The 16,376-nt window shown below is 49.1% G+C and overlaps 1 protein-coding gene across 1 annotated transcript in view; it reads left to right on the forward strand.

Annotated features, from left to right (window-relative positions):
• Positions 1 to 232: 232 nt before the first annotated feature.
• PDE6B (phosphodiesterase 6B) overlaps positions 233 to 16,376 on the forward strand; it is a gene marked incomplete at both ends in the record, with an annotated part of 32,786 nt that continues 16,642 nt past the window's right edge. Inside the window, 3 exons of the mRNA XM_080830806.1 lie at positions 233 to 700; positions 4,974 to 5,126; positions 5,439 to 5,528. Of these exons, the coding sequence (XP_080686932.1) occupies positions 233 to 700; positions 4,974 to 5,126; positions 5,439 to 5,528 (711 nt within the window). The remainder of the gene's footprint in view (positions 701 to 4,973; positions 5,127 to 5,438; positions 5,529 to 16,376) is intronic.

The raw sequence follows: 16,376 nt of genomic DNA on the forward strand, positions 1-16,376 counted from the left end.
GCCCCTGAGCTGTGACCCACCTGCTCCCATTCCAGGGGGTCTGATTTTCCCAGGGGCGGGTGGTGGAAAGTCCAGGATCTAAGCCAAGGGGGGCAGGCATGGGTGAGTCAGCTGGTGTCCTCCCAGGACTCAGTAATCGTCACTAAGAAAGGCTTTGCTGATGACAGTGTTTGCTGGGAGTCTGCATGCGCCTGGGGACCAGCCACGTCTCCCGGACAGGCAGTGGGACACCATGAGCCTCAGTGAGGAGCAGGTGCAGCAGTTCCTCGACCAGAACCCCAGCTTCACAGACGAGTACTTTGGGAAGAAGCTGAGCCCCGAGAATGTGGCTGGTGCCTGCGAAGATGGGCAGGCAGCAGACTGCACCAGCTTCCGAGAGCTGTGCCAGGTGGAGGAGAGCGCAGCCTTGTTTGAGCTGGTGCAGGACATGCAGGAGAGCGTGAACATGGAGCGTGTGGTCTTCAAGATCCTAAGGCGTCTCTGCACAATCCTGCACGCCGACCGCTGCAGCCTCTTCATGTACCGCCAGCGCAATGGCGTGGCTGAGCTGGCTACGCGCCTCTTCAGTGTGCAGCCGGACAGTGTCCTGGAGGACTGCCTGGTGCCCCCTGACTCTGAGATAGTCTTCCCGCTGGACATTGGAGTCGTGGGCCATGTGGCTCAGACCAAGAAGATGGTGAACATCAAGGACGTGACCGAGGTGGGTTCTGGGCCACGACTGGTGGGGTCGACAAGGAGTCCCTGCAGGTCCCATGGAATGGGTCAGCCGGCAAGACATGTCAGGACCTCTGCTTTCAGGAGGGAAGCCTGGGGCAGGGGGGATGTGGGGTGGGCTGGGCCAGAGCTTGCAGAAAGGAAGGGAGCCAGCCTGGAGCTGGCTGGGAGAGTGATCAGGGTGGGCCCTGCTTGACCCACAGGTCCCAGGATGGAGGATTGGGGAGGAAGGGGTCAGAGCAGGGGCTGGAGCAAAGGCCCAGAAAGGAAGGGCCAATGGACTCCAGAACCCAAAATGCACAACCCCATATGAGACCATGCTGCTTCCTGGTGCAGGCAAGTCGGGGGGTTTGGGAGAAGCAGCAGGGACACCAGGACTGGTCCAGGCTGGGTGGGAAGGATTGACAGCAGTGCATGGAGCTGAGATTCAGGAGGCCAGGGTCTTGATGGGTTGGGGAGAGGCAGGAAGAGTGTGGAGATAGTTCACTAGGAGCTCAGGAATCCTGGGGTGGACACCAGGGTGGGTGGGGCTAGGGGGATGGAGGCACCTGTTGGATGTGTGTGTGTGAGGGACAGAGGACCCCAAGGTAAGCATGGGGAAGAAGGGCTCCAAAAAGAAGGCGAGGGAAGCAGCTGCTGGGGGAGAACAGGAGCCACTGGCTTCTCCCCTCCTCTCCCTTCCCCGCCTCTGAAAGGGGGAGGCAGGAGCCCTGAGCTGGATCAACCCCTTCCACTTTCTGTGAAGGAATCCAGAAGGGATTGCCCCCAGGATGGGCTTCTCCTAAAACAGTCACCATCTCCTAGTCCCTGGAGACAAATAGACACGTGCACATCCCCCAGGCGTCTGGGGCCTGGGAAGGAAGTGATTGCAATCCTCTTAAATTTATCTGCTCTAAACAACCCTGGGTCCAGCGACCTGAATATAGTAATCTCTGGGATTAGCTTCATCTTCACTCCATTTTAAGAAACAGGTCACCCCATGCATCTGAGTATCGGTAGCATGAGCTCCCAGGAAGAGAAGGGATCCAGCAGCCGGGAGAGGTGTAGGGGGGTGTGCACTGAGGGACTTCCGCGGCCCCTTCTCTCCCTTTATCTCATACCCTCCCTTCTCAGAGTCTGGGCGGACTCCTGAGCCCCCAGGGGTCTATCCTCCGGCTAACCCCCAAGCCTGTGCTGTGTGAGGTCAGATTCAGGTGGCAGGGCTGTTCTAGGTCCTGTGCCCTTCCCATCCTTGAGGCCTTGACCTCTCGAGACCCTTCCACCTCTATCAGGACAGCCCACTCTGATCTCTCCCCAGTGGATGAGGGGCACAGTGTTGGCCTCAACCCTCAGGGCTCTGCTGGGTCTTGTTGATCTCAGATGCAGTGGAACTGACAGCAGAGTCAAATCAACCAAAAAGCAAGTTTCCACTAAGTGGGTCACGAAGACCTAAGTATTGCACGTGTCAGGCTCCTGGACTCATGCTATCCTCAGAGAGGAAACTGAGGCAGAGCACCTTGCTCTGTCTGAGACTCCAGCACCTTCCTCGCTGGATGAGAAGAGCATGGGGGCTGCTTCTGGAGAGTAGTATGTGCCTGGGGGACACGGCCTCCTCGCAGGCAGCACGGAGGAGGACACCAGGGGCTGCCTCATCACCCTACCACCACCTCGCAGCTCTTAAGACCCCTGAGGGCTCATGGTAAGGCAGCTAGGCAGAAGGCCCTGATAGGCTGGGGAGGGGACATGGCTCAGCCATGGTCCCCAAGCTGCTGAGCAGGACCAGACCCAGGTCCTGGCTCTGTGTAGTGTCTGACACCCTTCCAAAGAGCTGTGGGCCCAGAAACAGCCCATCACGAGGGTCCTGCATGTCTCCAAGGCGTCCAGACCCCAGTTGTATCAGGCAGCTCTTGTGGGGTCAAAGGAGGCTGGAGTGTCACTGGGGACACAGCTCTGTGGGGCAGCTCAGGGACTCAGGCCAGCTCAGAAGAGGGGGGAGGGCAGCAGCACCAGGCTGACCCCGCAGAACACATATGGGCCAACAGGTGTGTGGGCGCTGCAGGTGACAATGATGAGGGTCTAGGCAGTGGGGCCAGGGCTGGGGGCACTTCAGAGCAGTCACAGGACCCCTAGACTTACTGAAGCTGGGGGGAGGGAGGTGCCAAGGTGACAGCAGGGCCTTTTCCATGGGGTGGTGGGTGGGTTCCAAGCCCTGGAATGGGGGCACAAGAGCGCAGATGTTTTGTGAATGAGGCTTAAATGCAATGGGCCTGGGACTGTTCCTACTCTGACACTGTGGTTCCAGGGCTTCTGGGAGTGGGAGTGTTGCCCACTTGCCCCCAAGGTGGTTGGGGCTCTGAGTGGGGCTCTGGGACTGCAGGGTCTGAATCAGGAGAGAAGCCAGGTGGGAGCCTTGATATGGAGACAGCAGAGTCGAAAATGCAGGGCGGGGGGCTGAAAAGGCACAGGGGACAAGGGTGTGGAATGCAGGGGATCCCAGTCCTTGGGTGACTCTGTTCAGAGAGCACAGCTCCTGGCCAGAACCTGCTCTGGACCTTCCCGATGCTCCCTTCACCATGCATCTAGGGTGTGAGGGCTGCTGAGCTGCTCCAGACACACCAAGAGGCTCCAGCCATGGGCCATGGGGTGAAGGCCCAAGGGTGGCAGGTGCAAGAGGGGCTGTGCAGTAGGGCGCGGGACACCTGGGAGCAGGGGGCACTGTGCAGGACCCCAGATGGGAGCAGCTGAAGGGCAGGAAGGAAAGAGCTGAGGGCCTGCCAGGAGACCGGGCTGCGCAGCCAAGACACAGAACCCCAAAGTGGCAGGGGCCAGGAAGGTGACCAGAGAGCACAAACGTTGGAATGTGGGCACAAGGAAACAGCCCTGAAACACGCCTGCGCTCAGCCATTGAGTGAGGCGGCGAGACAGGGCCCCGCACAAGCTCTCACTTTGTGTCACAGAACCTGGTGCCGCTGCCGCCTCCGGGAATCCCGTATGGATTTCCCTTTGATGTCAGGTGCCCTGTGGCTACAGGTGGTGTAATCAGGCAGGAGAGGAACGGGGACAAGTGGGCGCCGGACACATGCACCCCTTCACGAGAGCATGGGCTGCTCTTGTCCCTAGCAGGCTTCCTCTGACCTCCTATTGGCCTGAACTCTGGCCCAGCTGCCCATGCAAGGGAGGCTGGACAGTGGACACAACGTCCTTGAGCTGCAAGGAGGCCGAGCCTCAGAGAAGACACGGGAGGTCACATGGAGTCAGTCATCCAGGACCGACAGTCCTTGAGTAAACCCAAAAGAGCTCCTTCAACAACAAATAATCATCACAGATTTAGGTAGAATTTACAGGGGCTTTCTCACTCAACCCAAACTGACCAGTGAGGAGAGGGGCACAAGCCCATCCCGTCCTTGCTGGAGGTCCAGGCCTCCAACCCAGGCAGTCCAACTCTGCTGTCCCCCACAGCTCTGCAAAGGGTCACTTTGGCCTCGTGTAAATAAATAGCAGCACCCAGGGAGTAGAAGCCTGGAGCTAGAGTCACATCCACCCTAAAGGGCAGAGTCCTAGTCACCGGAAGGGGCCTCGTCCTGGTAACACTGCATCCCCTGGGCCTGTTCCCTGTAGAGACGGAACTTAAGAGCCCCTCAACCAGTCCCCCATCAAGGAGAGGCCCAGGAAGCAACTCTGAGACTAGCAGGACCTGCCCTGAGAACCACAAGTGGGCAGATGCCTTATCACGTGGGGAACGTGGCCTCATAGAGAAGACGCTCGTTGGAGCACAGCCCCGGGAGACCTGCAGAGGACCCTCCACCCTGACTCACACTAACCCTTTATTCAGCCAACACACTTTTGGCCTGTGGGGGCTGACCCCAGGGCAGGTGAAGACAGGAGAGGGAAGCCTGAACTAAGAGGGGCTTATGGACAGGCAAATGGGTGAGGTACCCAAGAGGCTGGCTTGGCCAGAGGACAGCCGATGTGGGAGGACCCAGGCCTGCCACAGCCCAGGCCTTGTGAGGACTCAGCAGAGTCTGTGATCCAGGGCTGGCGTTAGTGGCTCCGATGGGGGGAGCCACTCTGGCCTCTAACCCCCCACTTGGAGCCACAAGGACAGGCCACGGGCCATGTGCTCTTACACTGCCTGGGCTCCTGATGCATGGGGCAGGGCCACCTGGGGCTCAGGACTGGCCTGGGCGGTGGCCTGGAGCTTAGCCCTGCCCCCACCGGGGACAGGGAAGCCTGGACTCCCCAGACTGACGACCTCTCTTTTCTCTCCTCTTGCTACCCAGTGTCCCCACTTCAGCCCCTTTGCGGATGAGCTGACGGACTATGTGACGAAGAACATTCTGGCCACACCCATCATGAACGGCAAAGACGTTGTGGCTGTCATTATGGCCGTGAACAAGCTTGACGGCCCGTGTTTCACAAGTGAAGACGAAGATGTGAGTGTTGGGGACCTTCTGAGCATGCAAGCCCCTGTGCGTGGGCCACCTCTGTCCCTGGGTCTATCCTGTGTCTGATGGGCACGTGTGTGTTATCCCGGTGTCTGTGTGCACACCTCTCCTCAGCTTAGCTCGCTGAGCTCATCTCTGTGTCCCTTTTACACATCTGTATGTCTCCTCACGTGTACGGGCCCGTGTATGCTGACATCAGTATCCTGTTCCAGGCAGCTGGGTGCCTCTCCAGCCTTGCACACCTGGGCACCTGCTAAAAACCAGGGTTTCTAACTGCTGTTGGTGTGATGTCTGTTTCAGGTTTTCTTGAAGTACCTGAATTTTGGCACCTTAAACCTGAAGATCTACCACCTGAGCTACCTGCACAACTGTGAGACGCGCCGCGGCCAGGTACCCGCCCCGCCCCAGCCCGCCCTCAGGGACATCCAAGTGGGTCCCCGCCCCTGTGCCAGTCTCTCTGGACAGAGACAATGTGGTACTTAGCCTGGGGGGCTCAAGACCCGCAGCTGCAGGGCTTCCTGTGGCTTTTCATGGCTGTGGTGTGATGTTGCGAGGGTGCCCGCTGCCAGGAGACAGTGTTGGGGGGGCCATCGTGCAGCTGGGACCCAAGGAGAGGTTGGCTCTCTCATCCCTTCTGCCCACCCTGACTCGCCCCCAACCCAGGTGAGTGTGGGCACCTGCAAATGCAGCAGACACCACCCCTCCTTAGAAGCTGCAGCAGACCCTCTTCGGGAGGGGCTGGGGTGAATGACGAATGGACAACGGGGACAGAGGTTCTGCCACCGGGCGGCAGAGTCCCCTGGGGGGTTCAGCCCCTAGCTGCACAGGATCGCCACTGCTTCCAGGGCTGGAATCTGCTTCCCCCCACCTCTCTCCCAGCAAGGAGGGTGTGGGGCCTGATGGGAGCAAGGTGGGGCCTTGTGTTTTGGGAGTGGGTACAGAGCTGGTGGGCACAGGAGGTAGGTCCCTTCTGTGTCCTCCTACCTCAGTTTCCACCCCACTGGAGGCCTGGAAGACAGTGTGTGGGCCCTGGGAGAGGACCAAAAGGCAGCTCTTGTCCCTCTGGGCCTGGAGCTGGGAAAGCTATAAAGATGTGGCCTCCAGGGGTGCCTGGGTGGCTCAGCAGTTTGAGGCCTCTGCCTTCGGCTCAGGTCATGATCCCAGGGTCCTGGGATCAAGTCCCGCATAGGGCTCTCTGCTCAGCAGGGAGCCTGCTTCCTTTCCTCTCTCTCTGCCTGCCTGACTGCCTACTTGTGATCTCTGTCTGTCAGGTAGATAAATAAAATCTTAAAAAAAAAAAAAGATGTGGCCTCCAGGCTGAGCCTTAGAAGATGTGGAGGGTGACCTGGTCACTCCACGCCCTCCCCACTTTCTGTTCCGTCTGCAAATGCTGTGTGCGTCCTGGCCACCTGCCATAAACTTGCTTAAAATGATGAGAGGTTCCTCTGCTTGTGTCAGCATCTACAAAGGCTATTTGGGTTCCTCCTTCTGACCCACCAGCTATGGAAGAAGCAGCCTGAGCCAGGGATCTGGGATCCCCTGAGGGTATCTTCTGACCATAGGCCAGCCCCACTGACTGGGAAAGAAAATAAAAGCCTAAGAGCGATACCTCCCACAGGCCATGGCTGTGCAGCAGGGGCAGTGGGAAGACCCTCGGGGGAGGACGAGAGGGTACCCCGAACAGAGGGAAGAACATGGCCTGAGGCCTTGGAGGAAGTGCTGGCACAGCTGGGGGTTGGTCAGGCAGGGCTCGGGCCAAGTAGGGAGCAGTGAAGGTCTGTGAGACTGGTTTCTAGAAAGGACCCAAGGTGCACTGTTCTCTTTAGGGGGAAGTCACTGTGAGCCCCACGCTGCCGGAACAGGGTTCTCCACCAGAAATGTGTCTCCTTTCACACTTCTAATCGTTTATATTATCATTTGTTTACATCCCTCTGGAGTCATGGGTGTTTAGGTTATAACCCTGGTCAACTTGATTAATTTTGTTGTTCAGTGTGTTCTGACTGTAGCCATTCTCAGGCCACCTAACAAAACCCGTCAACCCCGTCACTCTGGGGTGTTTTCTGTGTGTTTCGTTGGTGGATGGGTGAATTTGCTGGTTTCCAGGGTGGGGGCTGTTGAACACTCCGTACTTTCTGGGACAACCAGATAGTCCAGACTCATTTGTATATTTCCCATCTGGCCCTGGAATCAGCAGTTCCCCAAGGAGCCCGCTGCTCTAGTTGGGGAGTGGTCTTAGAAGCAGAAATCTGGGCACTGGGTGTGTTCTTGGCTACTGGGGTGTACATACGAGCCTGTGCATGGGCACATCTGCAAATAGTTCTACACGTAAGCACAAATCCACAGAAGTTAGACTTGCCTTCTTACTGGTGTTTCCAGCATGACCTGTCACCACACGGATCATTCTGGCTTCCCCACTTGCTGGGATGCAGGTCTCCACTCTGACAGTGAGACCCCTGGCTCCCCTCCTCCACCACTCATCCACGTTACTGTTCAGTCCCAGTATGGGCACAGCAAGAACAGAACCACTACCCCATCCCCCATTGGAGACAGTTTTATCAAGCAGAGGACAGTGTTTACGGGCAACCCCTTTTCTCATTAGTCTTAAAGACTTTGCTCATTTTGAAAAATGCTTCAGTCAGTCTCTTTCCCCCACCTCCTTCAGTGAGGTGGTTCCAAGTGTATACAGTTTGGTTCTCTAGTCAGAGTCTGCATTCTTTCGTGGAATCCCCCAGCCTGCTAAAGGACGGTCTCCTTGCGGTACCGTAGGGTCTATTGTTCATGCAGTAAAGGTCTACAGACCTAACAAATGCATCATGACAGGTCTACACTGTTAGAGTACCCTGCAGAATAATTTCACTGCCCTAAAACTCCCCTGTGCCCCACCCGCTCGTCTCTCCCTCCCCACCACCACTGAGCCACTGGGAGCCACTGATCCTTCTGCTGCCTCCACCCGTTTGCCTTTTCCGGAATGTCATAGAGTGAGAACCATGCAGTGTGCAGCTGTTTCAGATCGACTTCTTTCCCTTAGTAAGATGCATTTACAACTCCTCCATGTCTTTTTATGGATTGATAGCTCATTTCTTTTTAGAGCTGAATAATATTCCATTGTCCGGATGTATCACATTCACCTGTGAAAGGACATCTTGATTGCTTCCGGTTTGGGGCAATTATGAATAAAATTGCTATAAACATTTGTGTGCAGGTTTGTGTATAAGTTTTCAGTTCAGCCAAGTATATACCAGATATATATATCATGTCATCTGCAAGATGTGCAGCTGCTGGATGATACAGTGTAACTGTATCTAACTTTCTGAGAAACTGCCAAAAAAACAACTGTGTCATTTTGTATTCCATCGATAATGAATGAGAATTCCGATGGCTCCACAACCTCTACCTCGTCAGTTTTTGGTACTGTCAGTTCCTTGGATTTTAGTCATTCTAATTGATGTATCTGATCTTTGTTTTAATTTACAATTCCCTAATGATGCATATTATTGAGCGTTTTTTCATATACTTATCTCCCATCTGTATCTTATTCTTTGGTGAGGTGTCTGTTCAGATCTTTACCCATTTTTAAATTAGTTTTCTGTTTCCTTATCGTTTACAGTTTTTGTAATTTTTGGATACAAGCCCTTTACTGGATGTGTGTTTTGTAAATATTTTCTCCAAGGATATAACTTGTTTCCTCATTCTCTTAACAGTGCATTTGGGAAAACAAAAGTTTTAAATTTTAATGAAGTCCACCTTACTAACTTTTCCTTCACAAAGTGTAGTTGCATCTTCAAACTCATTACCATGACCATCAAAAGACAGACGAGTGGATAAAGTAGATGTGAGACAGAATATGATTCAGCCTTTAAAAAGAATGAAATCTTGCCACTTGCGGCAACATGTGTGGAGCTAGAGAGTATAACCCTAAACAAAGTCAGTCAGAGAAAGACAAACACCATAGGATTTCACTCGTATGTGGAATTTAAGAAGCAAAACAAACAAGTAAGGGGAAAAACCAAGAAACAGACTCTTAATAATAGAGAACACACTGACTGTTGCAGGGGTGGGAGCGGTGAAACAGGTGATGGGGACTAAGGAGGGCGCTTGTGGTGACGAGCTTCCGGTGTTGTTCGGAAGTGCTGGGTCACTGTATTGTGCACCTGAAACTAGCACAGCACTGGGTTTCACTAACTGGAATCAAAATAACAACTTCTTTTAAAAATTTCATCACCGAACTCAAGGTCATCCAAATTTTCTTCCATGTCATCTTCTAGGAGTTTTATAGTTAGGTCTATGAGTTAGTATTTATGAAAGCTGTAGGGTCTGGAGTTAGATACACTTGTTTGCATATGGATATCAAATTTGCAAAACTCTCCTTTCTCCACCAAATTGCCTTTATTCCTTCATCACAATGCTGTTGTGCAGGTCTGTTTCTGGGTTCTCGATTCTGCTTTATTGATCTATGCATCTATTTTTTCACTAATACCATAGTGTCTTGATCATTATAGCTTTGTAGTCTTGAAATCAGAAATATCAATTCTCCAACTTTTTTTCCGCAGTATTATGCTGGTTATTCCATGGGTCAGGGGAGGCGCCTTTCCGTATAAACTTTAAAATCAGTTTGCCATACGCACGAAATAGATTGCTGGTGTTTTAACTGGGACTGCATTTGTTAATTTGTACCTAAGCATTTTATTTTTATGCTAATATAAGTGGTTTTGTGTTCTTAATTTCAAGTTCCAATTATGTATTGCTGATATAAAGAAAAGTGACTGACTTTTGTACGTTACCCTTGTATCCTGTGACCTTAAAACAATTATTTATTAGTTCCAGGAAGGTTTTTTAAATTGATTCCTTGGTATTTTCACATAGACAATCATGTCATCTGCAAGCAAAGACAGTTTTATTCCCTCCTTCCCAATCTTTCTACATAGTATTTCTTCTTATGTTATTGTACTTGCGCAGAATTCCAGTACAATGTGGATAGGACTGGTGAGAGGAGACATCCTTGACATATTTCCAATATTAGGAGGGAAACATCTAGTTTCTCACCGTTAAGTTTGATGCTTGCTGAAGGGTTTTATAGAATTTTCGTCTAGCTAAGGAAGCTTATTTCTATTTGGCAGAGTTTTTATTCTGAATGATTGTTGGATTTTTATAAAATACTTTTTCTCCATCAATTGATATGAACGTGTTATTTTTCTTCTTTAGCCTATTGACGTGGTGGATTATACTGATTTTCAGATGTTGAGCCAGCCATGTAGACCTGGAATAAGTCATACTTACTCATGGATTATACTTACTTTTATACTTTATTGGATTGGTTTTGGTAATATATTTTTTAAAGATTTTATTTATTTATTTGACAGACAGAGATCACAAGTAGGCAGAGAGGCAGGCAGAGAGAGAGACAGGGGGAAGCAGGCTCCCCGCTGAGCAGAGACCCCGATGCGGGGCTTGATCCCAGGACCCTGAGATCATGACCCAAGCTGAAGGCAGAGGCTTAACCCACTGAGCCACCCAGGCGCCCTGATACCAAAATTATTAGTAAAATATTACCAAAACCAGGGGCGCCTGGGTGGCTCAGTGGGTTAAAGCCTCTGCCTTCGGCTCGGGTCATGATCCCAGGACCCTGGGATAGAGCTCCGCATTGGGCTCTCTGCTCAGCGGGGAGCCTGCTTCTCCCCTTCCCCTCTCTCTGCCTGCCTCTCTGCCTACTTGTGATCTCTCTCTCTGTGAAATAAATAAATAAAATCTTTAAAAAAAAAAAAAAAGAATTTTTGCATCTATGTTCATAAGAGATTTTGGTCTGTAATTTTTCTTTCTTGTGATGTCTTTATCTGGTTTTGGTATCAGGTAATGCTGGCCTCATAGAATGGGTTAAGAAGAGTTCCCTCTGCTTCTATTTTTTGAAAGAGATTGTAGTGAATTTGGCATAATTTCTTCTACCTATGTTAAATAGAATTCACCAATGAGTTCATCAAGGAAGGGTGCTTTCTTCTTGGAGGATTATTAATTATTATTGCAATATCTTTAATACATACAATTCTGTTCAGATGATTCTATTTCACCTTATATGGGTGATGATAGTTTGTGTCTTTGAAGGCATTGAAAACTTCATTTTATCTAAGTTGTTACATTTGGGGCCTAGTGTTGTTCTCAGTGTTTATTTTTTTCCTTCTGCTTGCTTTAGGCTTAAATTGATTTTCCTTTTCTAGTTTCCTGAAACTAGACTATCGATTTTGGATCTTGCTTTTCCTCTACTATGTTCACTCGATGTTGTCAGCATGCCTCTAAGTGCCACTTTCACAGCATCCCACAAACATCAACAAGCTGTATTTTTGTTTTCATGTACTTCAAATTCGTTATAAATTTCCTTGGAGACTTCTTCTTTGACCCATGTATTATTTAGAAGAGTTCTGTTTCATATATTTTGGAATTTTCCAACTACTTTTCTGTTTAATTTCTGATCTCTAGTTTAATTCTACTGTAGTATGATAATACAAAGGTATGTTTTATGGCCCAGAATATGGTCTATTTTGGTGGGTGCTCCATGTGACCTTGAAAGAACATATATTCTGCTGTTGTTGGATGCAGAGATCGTACTGATTTCCTGCCTGCCAGATCTACCAGTTACTGAAAGAAGAATATGGAAGTCAGCCGACTAGTGGACTTAACCTCTTGCTTCCTCAAGTTCTATCAGTGTTTGCTTCATGTAATTTGATGCTCTATAGTCAGGTCCATACACACTAAAGATGTTATCTCCTTGGAGAAATGACCCCCTGTATCATTATGTAATGTCCCTTTTTACCCCGATAATGTTCCTTCTTCTGAAGTCTGCTTTGTCTACAACTGATAACAGCCATTGCAGGTTTCTTTTGATTGGTGTTAGCATAGTATATATTTCTCCTTCTCTTTACAGTTTTCCTAATTATTTTTATTGTGGTAAAATACACCTAACATAAAATTTACTATCTTAACCACTTTTAAGTCTACAGTTCAGTGGTATTAATTGCATTCATATTGTGTAACCATCACACCATCCATCTCTAGAACTCATTACATATTCCCAAGGTGAAACTCTAGCCTCATTAAATACTAACTCCCCTTGTCCACAGCTCCTGGCACCCATCATTCTACTTTCTGCCTCTGTGATTCTGATTATTCAAAGTACCTCATATAAAGGGAATCATACAGTACTCATCCTTTTGTAACTGGCTTGTTTCATTTAACTTAAAGTCCTCAAGGTTCATCCATTTTGTAGCAGGTGTCCAGATTTCTTTCTTTTAAGACTGAATAATATTCTGTTATCTGGATAGAGCACATTTTGCTCTCCTTTTTATCCATCAATGTACACTGGGGTTGCTTCCACATTTTAACTATTGTGAATAACACTATTATGAATATGAGGGCACAAACATCTCTTTGAGACCCCGCTTTCAGTTCTTTTGAGTACATACCCAAACGTGGAATTGCTGGGTCATAGGGTAGTTCTATTTTTAATTTTTTGAGGAACTTTCATACTGTTTTCCACAGTGACTGCACCATTTGCTGATTTTGCCAACAGTGCCCAGCGTTCCAATTTCTCCACATTCTCTCCAACACTTGTTATTTCCTGGGTGTTTTTATAGTAGCCATACTAATGGGTATGAGGTGGTGCTTTATTATAGTTCTGGTTTGCATTGTCCCAGTGATTAGTAATATCGATCATCCTTTCATGTGAGTATTGGCCATCTGTGTCTCTTCTTTGGAATGTCTATTATAGTCCTTTGCCCTTTTTTTAATCTGGTTATTTGGGTTTTTGTTGTTGAGTTTTAGGGATTCTTTACATAGTCTGTATATTCACCCCTTATGAGATATATGATTTAAAAATATTTTCTCCCATTCTGTGGGTTGCCCTTTTACCTTTGACACACAGAAGTTTTTAATTTTCAGAAAGCCCAATTTATCTATTTTTTTTCTTTTGTTGACTGGGTCTTTCTTGCCCTACCCAAGAAACCATTGCCAAACCCAGTGTCAAGAAGCTCTTGTCCTATGTTTTCTTTTAAGAGTTTTATAGTTATAGGTCTTATAGGTCCTTCATTCATTTTTAGTTAATTTTTGTGAATGATGTGAGTTAAGGATCCACTTCAATTCTTTTGCACAGGGATATCCAGTTTTCCCAACACCATTTGTTCAAAAACTAACTTTCCCCCCACTGAATGATCTTGGAGCCCTTGTTGAAAATCATTTGACCATTTATGTGCAGGTTTATTTTTAGACTCTCTATTCTATTCCATTGATCTATTTGTCTGTCTTGATGCCAGAATCACATTGTTTTGATTAAGGTAGCTTTGTAACCAGTCTTGAGTTCAGAAAGTATGAGTCCTCCTCTTTGTTCTTCTTTTCCAAGATTGGTTATTCAGGGCCCTTGAGATTTCATATGCATTTTAGGATTTTTTTTTTATTCTGCAGAAACATCATTGAGATTTTGATAGGGATTACATTGAATCTCTAGGTCCCTTTGGGTGATATTGATATTGTAACAATATTAAGTCTTCCAATTCATGACTAAGGCCTGTCTTTCTATTTATTTATGCCTTCTTTAATTCATTTCAGCAATGTTTTCTAGCTTTTGTTGTTACAATAATGCTAACTTTTCTAATTGCCCATGTATTTACTTTTATTGAAATCTTTATTTCTTTATACACCTGTGAGTCCCTTTCTTGTGTCCATCATTTCCACTGCAGGACTCCCTTTCACATTTCTTGCAGGGCAGGTCTTGACCAATGCACTCAGCTTCTATTTAACTGGGAATGTCTTCATTTCTCTCTCAATTGTGAACAGGTTTTTTTTTTTTTTAATTTTAGCACTTTGGTTATGTCAACCCATTGTCTTCTGACCTCCAAACAAGATTCCTGATGAGAAATCTGCAGACAGCCTTAGTGAGGATGTCTCATATGTGACAAGTCACTTTTCTCGCTGTTTGCAAGGTGTTCTTTGTCTTGGCTTTCATTTGATTATAATGTGTCTTAGTGTGTCTTGAGCTTCTTGGGTGTTGATATTTATGTATTTCATCAAATTCAGGGAGTTTCCTGCCATTTTTCTTCAAACACCCTCTCCATGTATCCCTCTGACGTGGCAGGGTCTAGCCCGTCCCTTGGGGCTGATGTCCTGAGGTGCTCTCGTTCTGTCTGTCCCTGCTCTGTAGGCCCCTCTACTCCCAGGAATGGATAATGCAGCTTCCTCTCAGTCAGGCCCCTTAACTTAGTTGCTGTGTGGACATTTCCCCAGTTCTTATCAGCAGCATCTCCAAAACAGTGACTTCAGGCCAGGATTCAAAGCCCATCCCATGCATCCCAGGTGTGGGCCTCAGAGAGGCAAGTCTGGGAGCGTTTTCTTGGCCCTGTCCCACCACACACACTTCCCCCCATGTGGTATTGCCCAGAGGTGGGGGGAAAGGGAATGCAGTTCCGTCCAGGAAAGTCACATCTCAGGGGAAGCCAGGTTTTTAATTCTCTGCCTGTCGTGTCACTGAGCCTCCACTTCCCTCTCCAACTACCCCCACTTGACTGCTCCCCTTTATAGACACAAATCAGGGCCCGGTCTGCCAAGATCATGGACGCATCTCAGGATCCTTCTCCTTCTGCACCTTGTCAAGCCCACCCCCACTCAACAGTCAGAGCCGTACTTTGAAAACTTAGGTCATGTCACTGGGTGGCCTCAGGGACTCCCTTGCAGTCCTCTTCCCCTGCTTCTGTCTCTCCCCACCCCGTGCTCCATCCCAGCTATTGTCCCCCATAGCCATTGTCCCCGTTTATACCTGCAGGTCCCTCTGCCAAGAACACTGTTTCCACACACCTGTGGCTCCTCTGCAGGGAGATCTCCCCTGCCCTGAGTATCCCTGCTCAAGCCCCACATTCCCTACCTAACCCCGCCTCCTATATTTCCTCTGTATTCCCTACATCTCCGCGTAACAAGCCATATGGAGGTTCATGCTGCTCATGTTTTAGATCCCCCTGCCCCCACCTAGAAGTGAATTCTAAGACTCAGGGATTTTTGTCTGTTCTGTCGTCTAGCTATCCCAGATCTAAACCAGGTAATAAGTATCATTCCAGGAAGTGAACTGCCAAAGCTTAGGGAACACGGACTGTCTGGAAACGCATTGTTTCCAGTTGCTCAGACCACACGCATGTACAGACGTACTTGAAGTGAGAGCTCCACCGTGGACGTCCATGTCTAGTTGTGTGCTTTGATTTCCTACTCAGACATCACCTAGTCCAGGTAGAAAGCTGTTTCTGATACCTCGTACTATGAGCAACATTTTTAAGAACCCTAATTAATTTACACAAAGCATGGGGCTCTACTTCACAACCCTTTTTTTTAGAGAGGTAGATCTACCTTTCTTTCCAAAGAGACCGAACTTCAGCCAGTGACTAGAGACTGGCACCCAAACTGCTTCCAGTTAACCCTGGTCCTTGGTCCTTTCTTTCTCTCCTCCTTGTGCTGCAGGAAAGCAGGCACCTGGGAATTAAAGCAGTTCTCCTGCACAGTTTGTCCCCGCCCTCCTCAAACCTCAGCAGATTTCCAGGGTCCTAACAACCCCTCAGCAGGGCTATAGTCCCTCAGACCAGTCCTCCATCCTCCAGGCAAGAACTACTGACCACCCTTCTTGCAGGCTCCACTCAGGGGCTCCTGTCAGTCCCTTCCTGAAAGAAGCTAAGCCGCTTTGGTCAGAGGCAATAGAAGCAACAAGGTAAACATTAGCTCTGGCCAGGGATGTTGGAATTTCTCCCTGATCTACTGCATCAAACTGACCAGTTTTAGCTGAATGATTCCCACTGCCCAACAGTCCAGATTGAACCAAAAGTTAGATGAAGGGCCCCATTGGTGAGGACTCTGGCCTCTCTGATCTTCTAGGCTGCCTGTGTGACCATGGCCTGCTGGCTCAGTGTGAAGACCAGAGTCTTGTCCCCTCCCAGGACAATACAGTTTTTGAAGGCCATAGAGACAGCATGTGTGCTCAACTGCTGGCCTCATATTCTTGTCATGTGGACAAGTGGAAACACTCAGAAGTCAGAGCAAGTGGGTCAGAAAACAACAAGGAGGGGTTGGCAGGCCTCTCTACCCTGGGCAGTACCAGCTGGCTTTGTCGTGAAGCCCCCACTGTGGTGTTGCTGGACACAGAGTCAGGACGAGATGCACCAGGGTGCAGATCGTCTTTCCACCATAAATAACCCAGGAGCATGGATAATGTTGAACTATAGT

Source organism: Martes martes (genome assembly GCF_963455335.1).
Source record: "Martes martes genome assembly, chromosome: 2".
Taxonomy (NCBI): Eukaryota; Metazoa; Chordata; class Mammalia; order Carnivora; family Mustelidae; genus Martes; species Martes martes.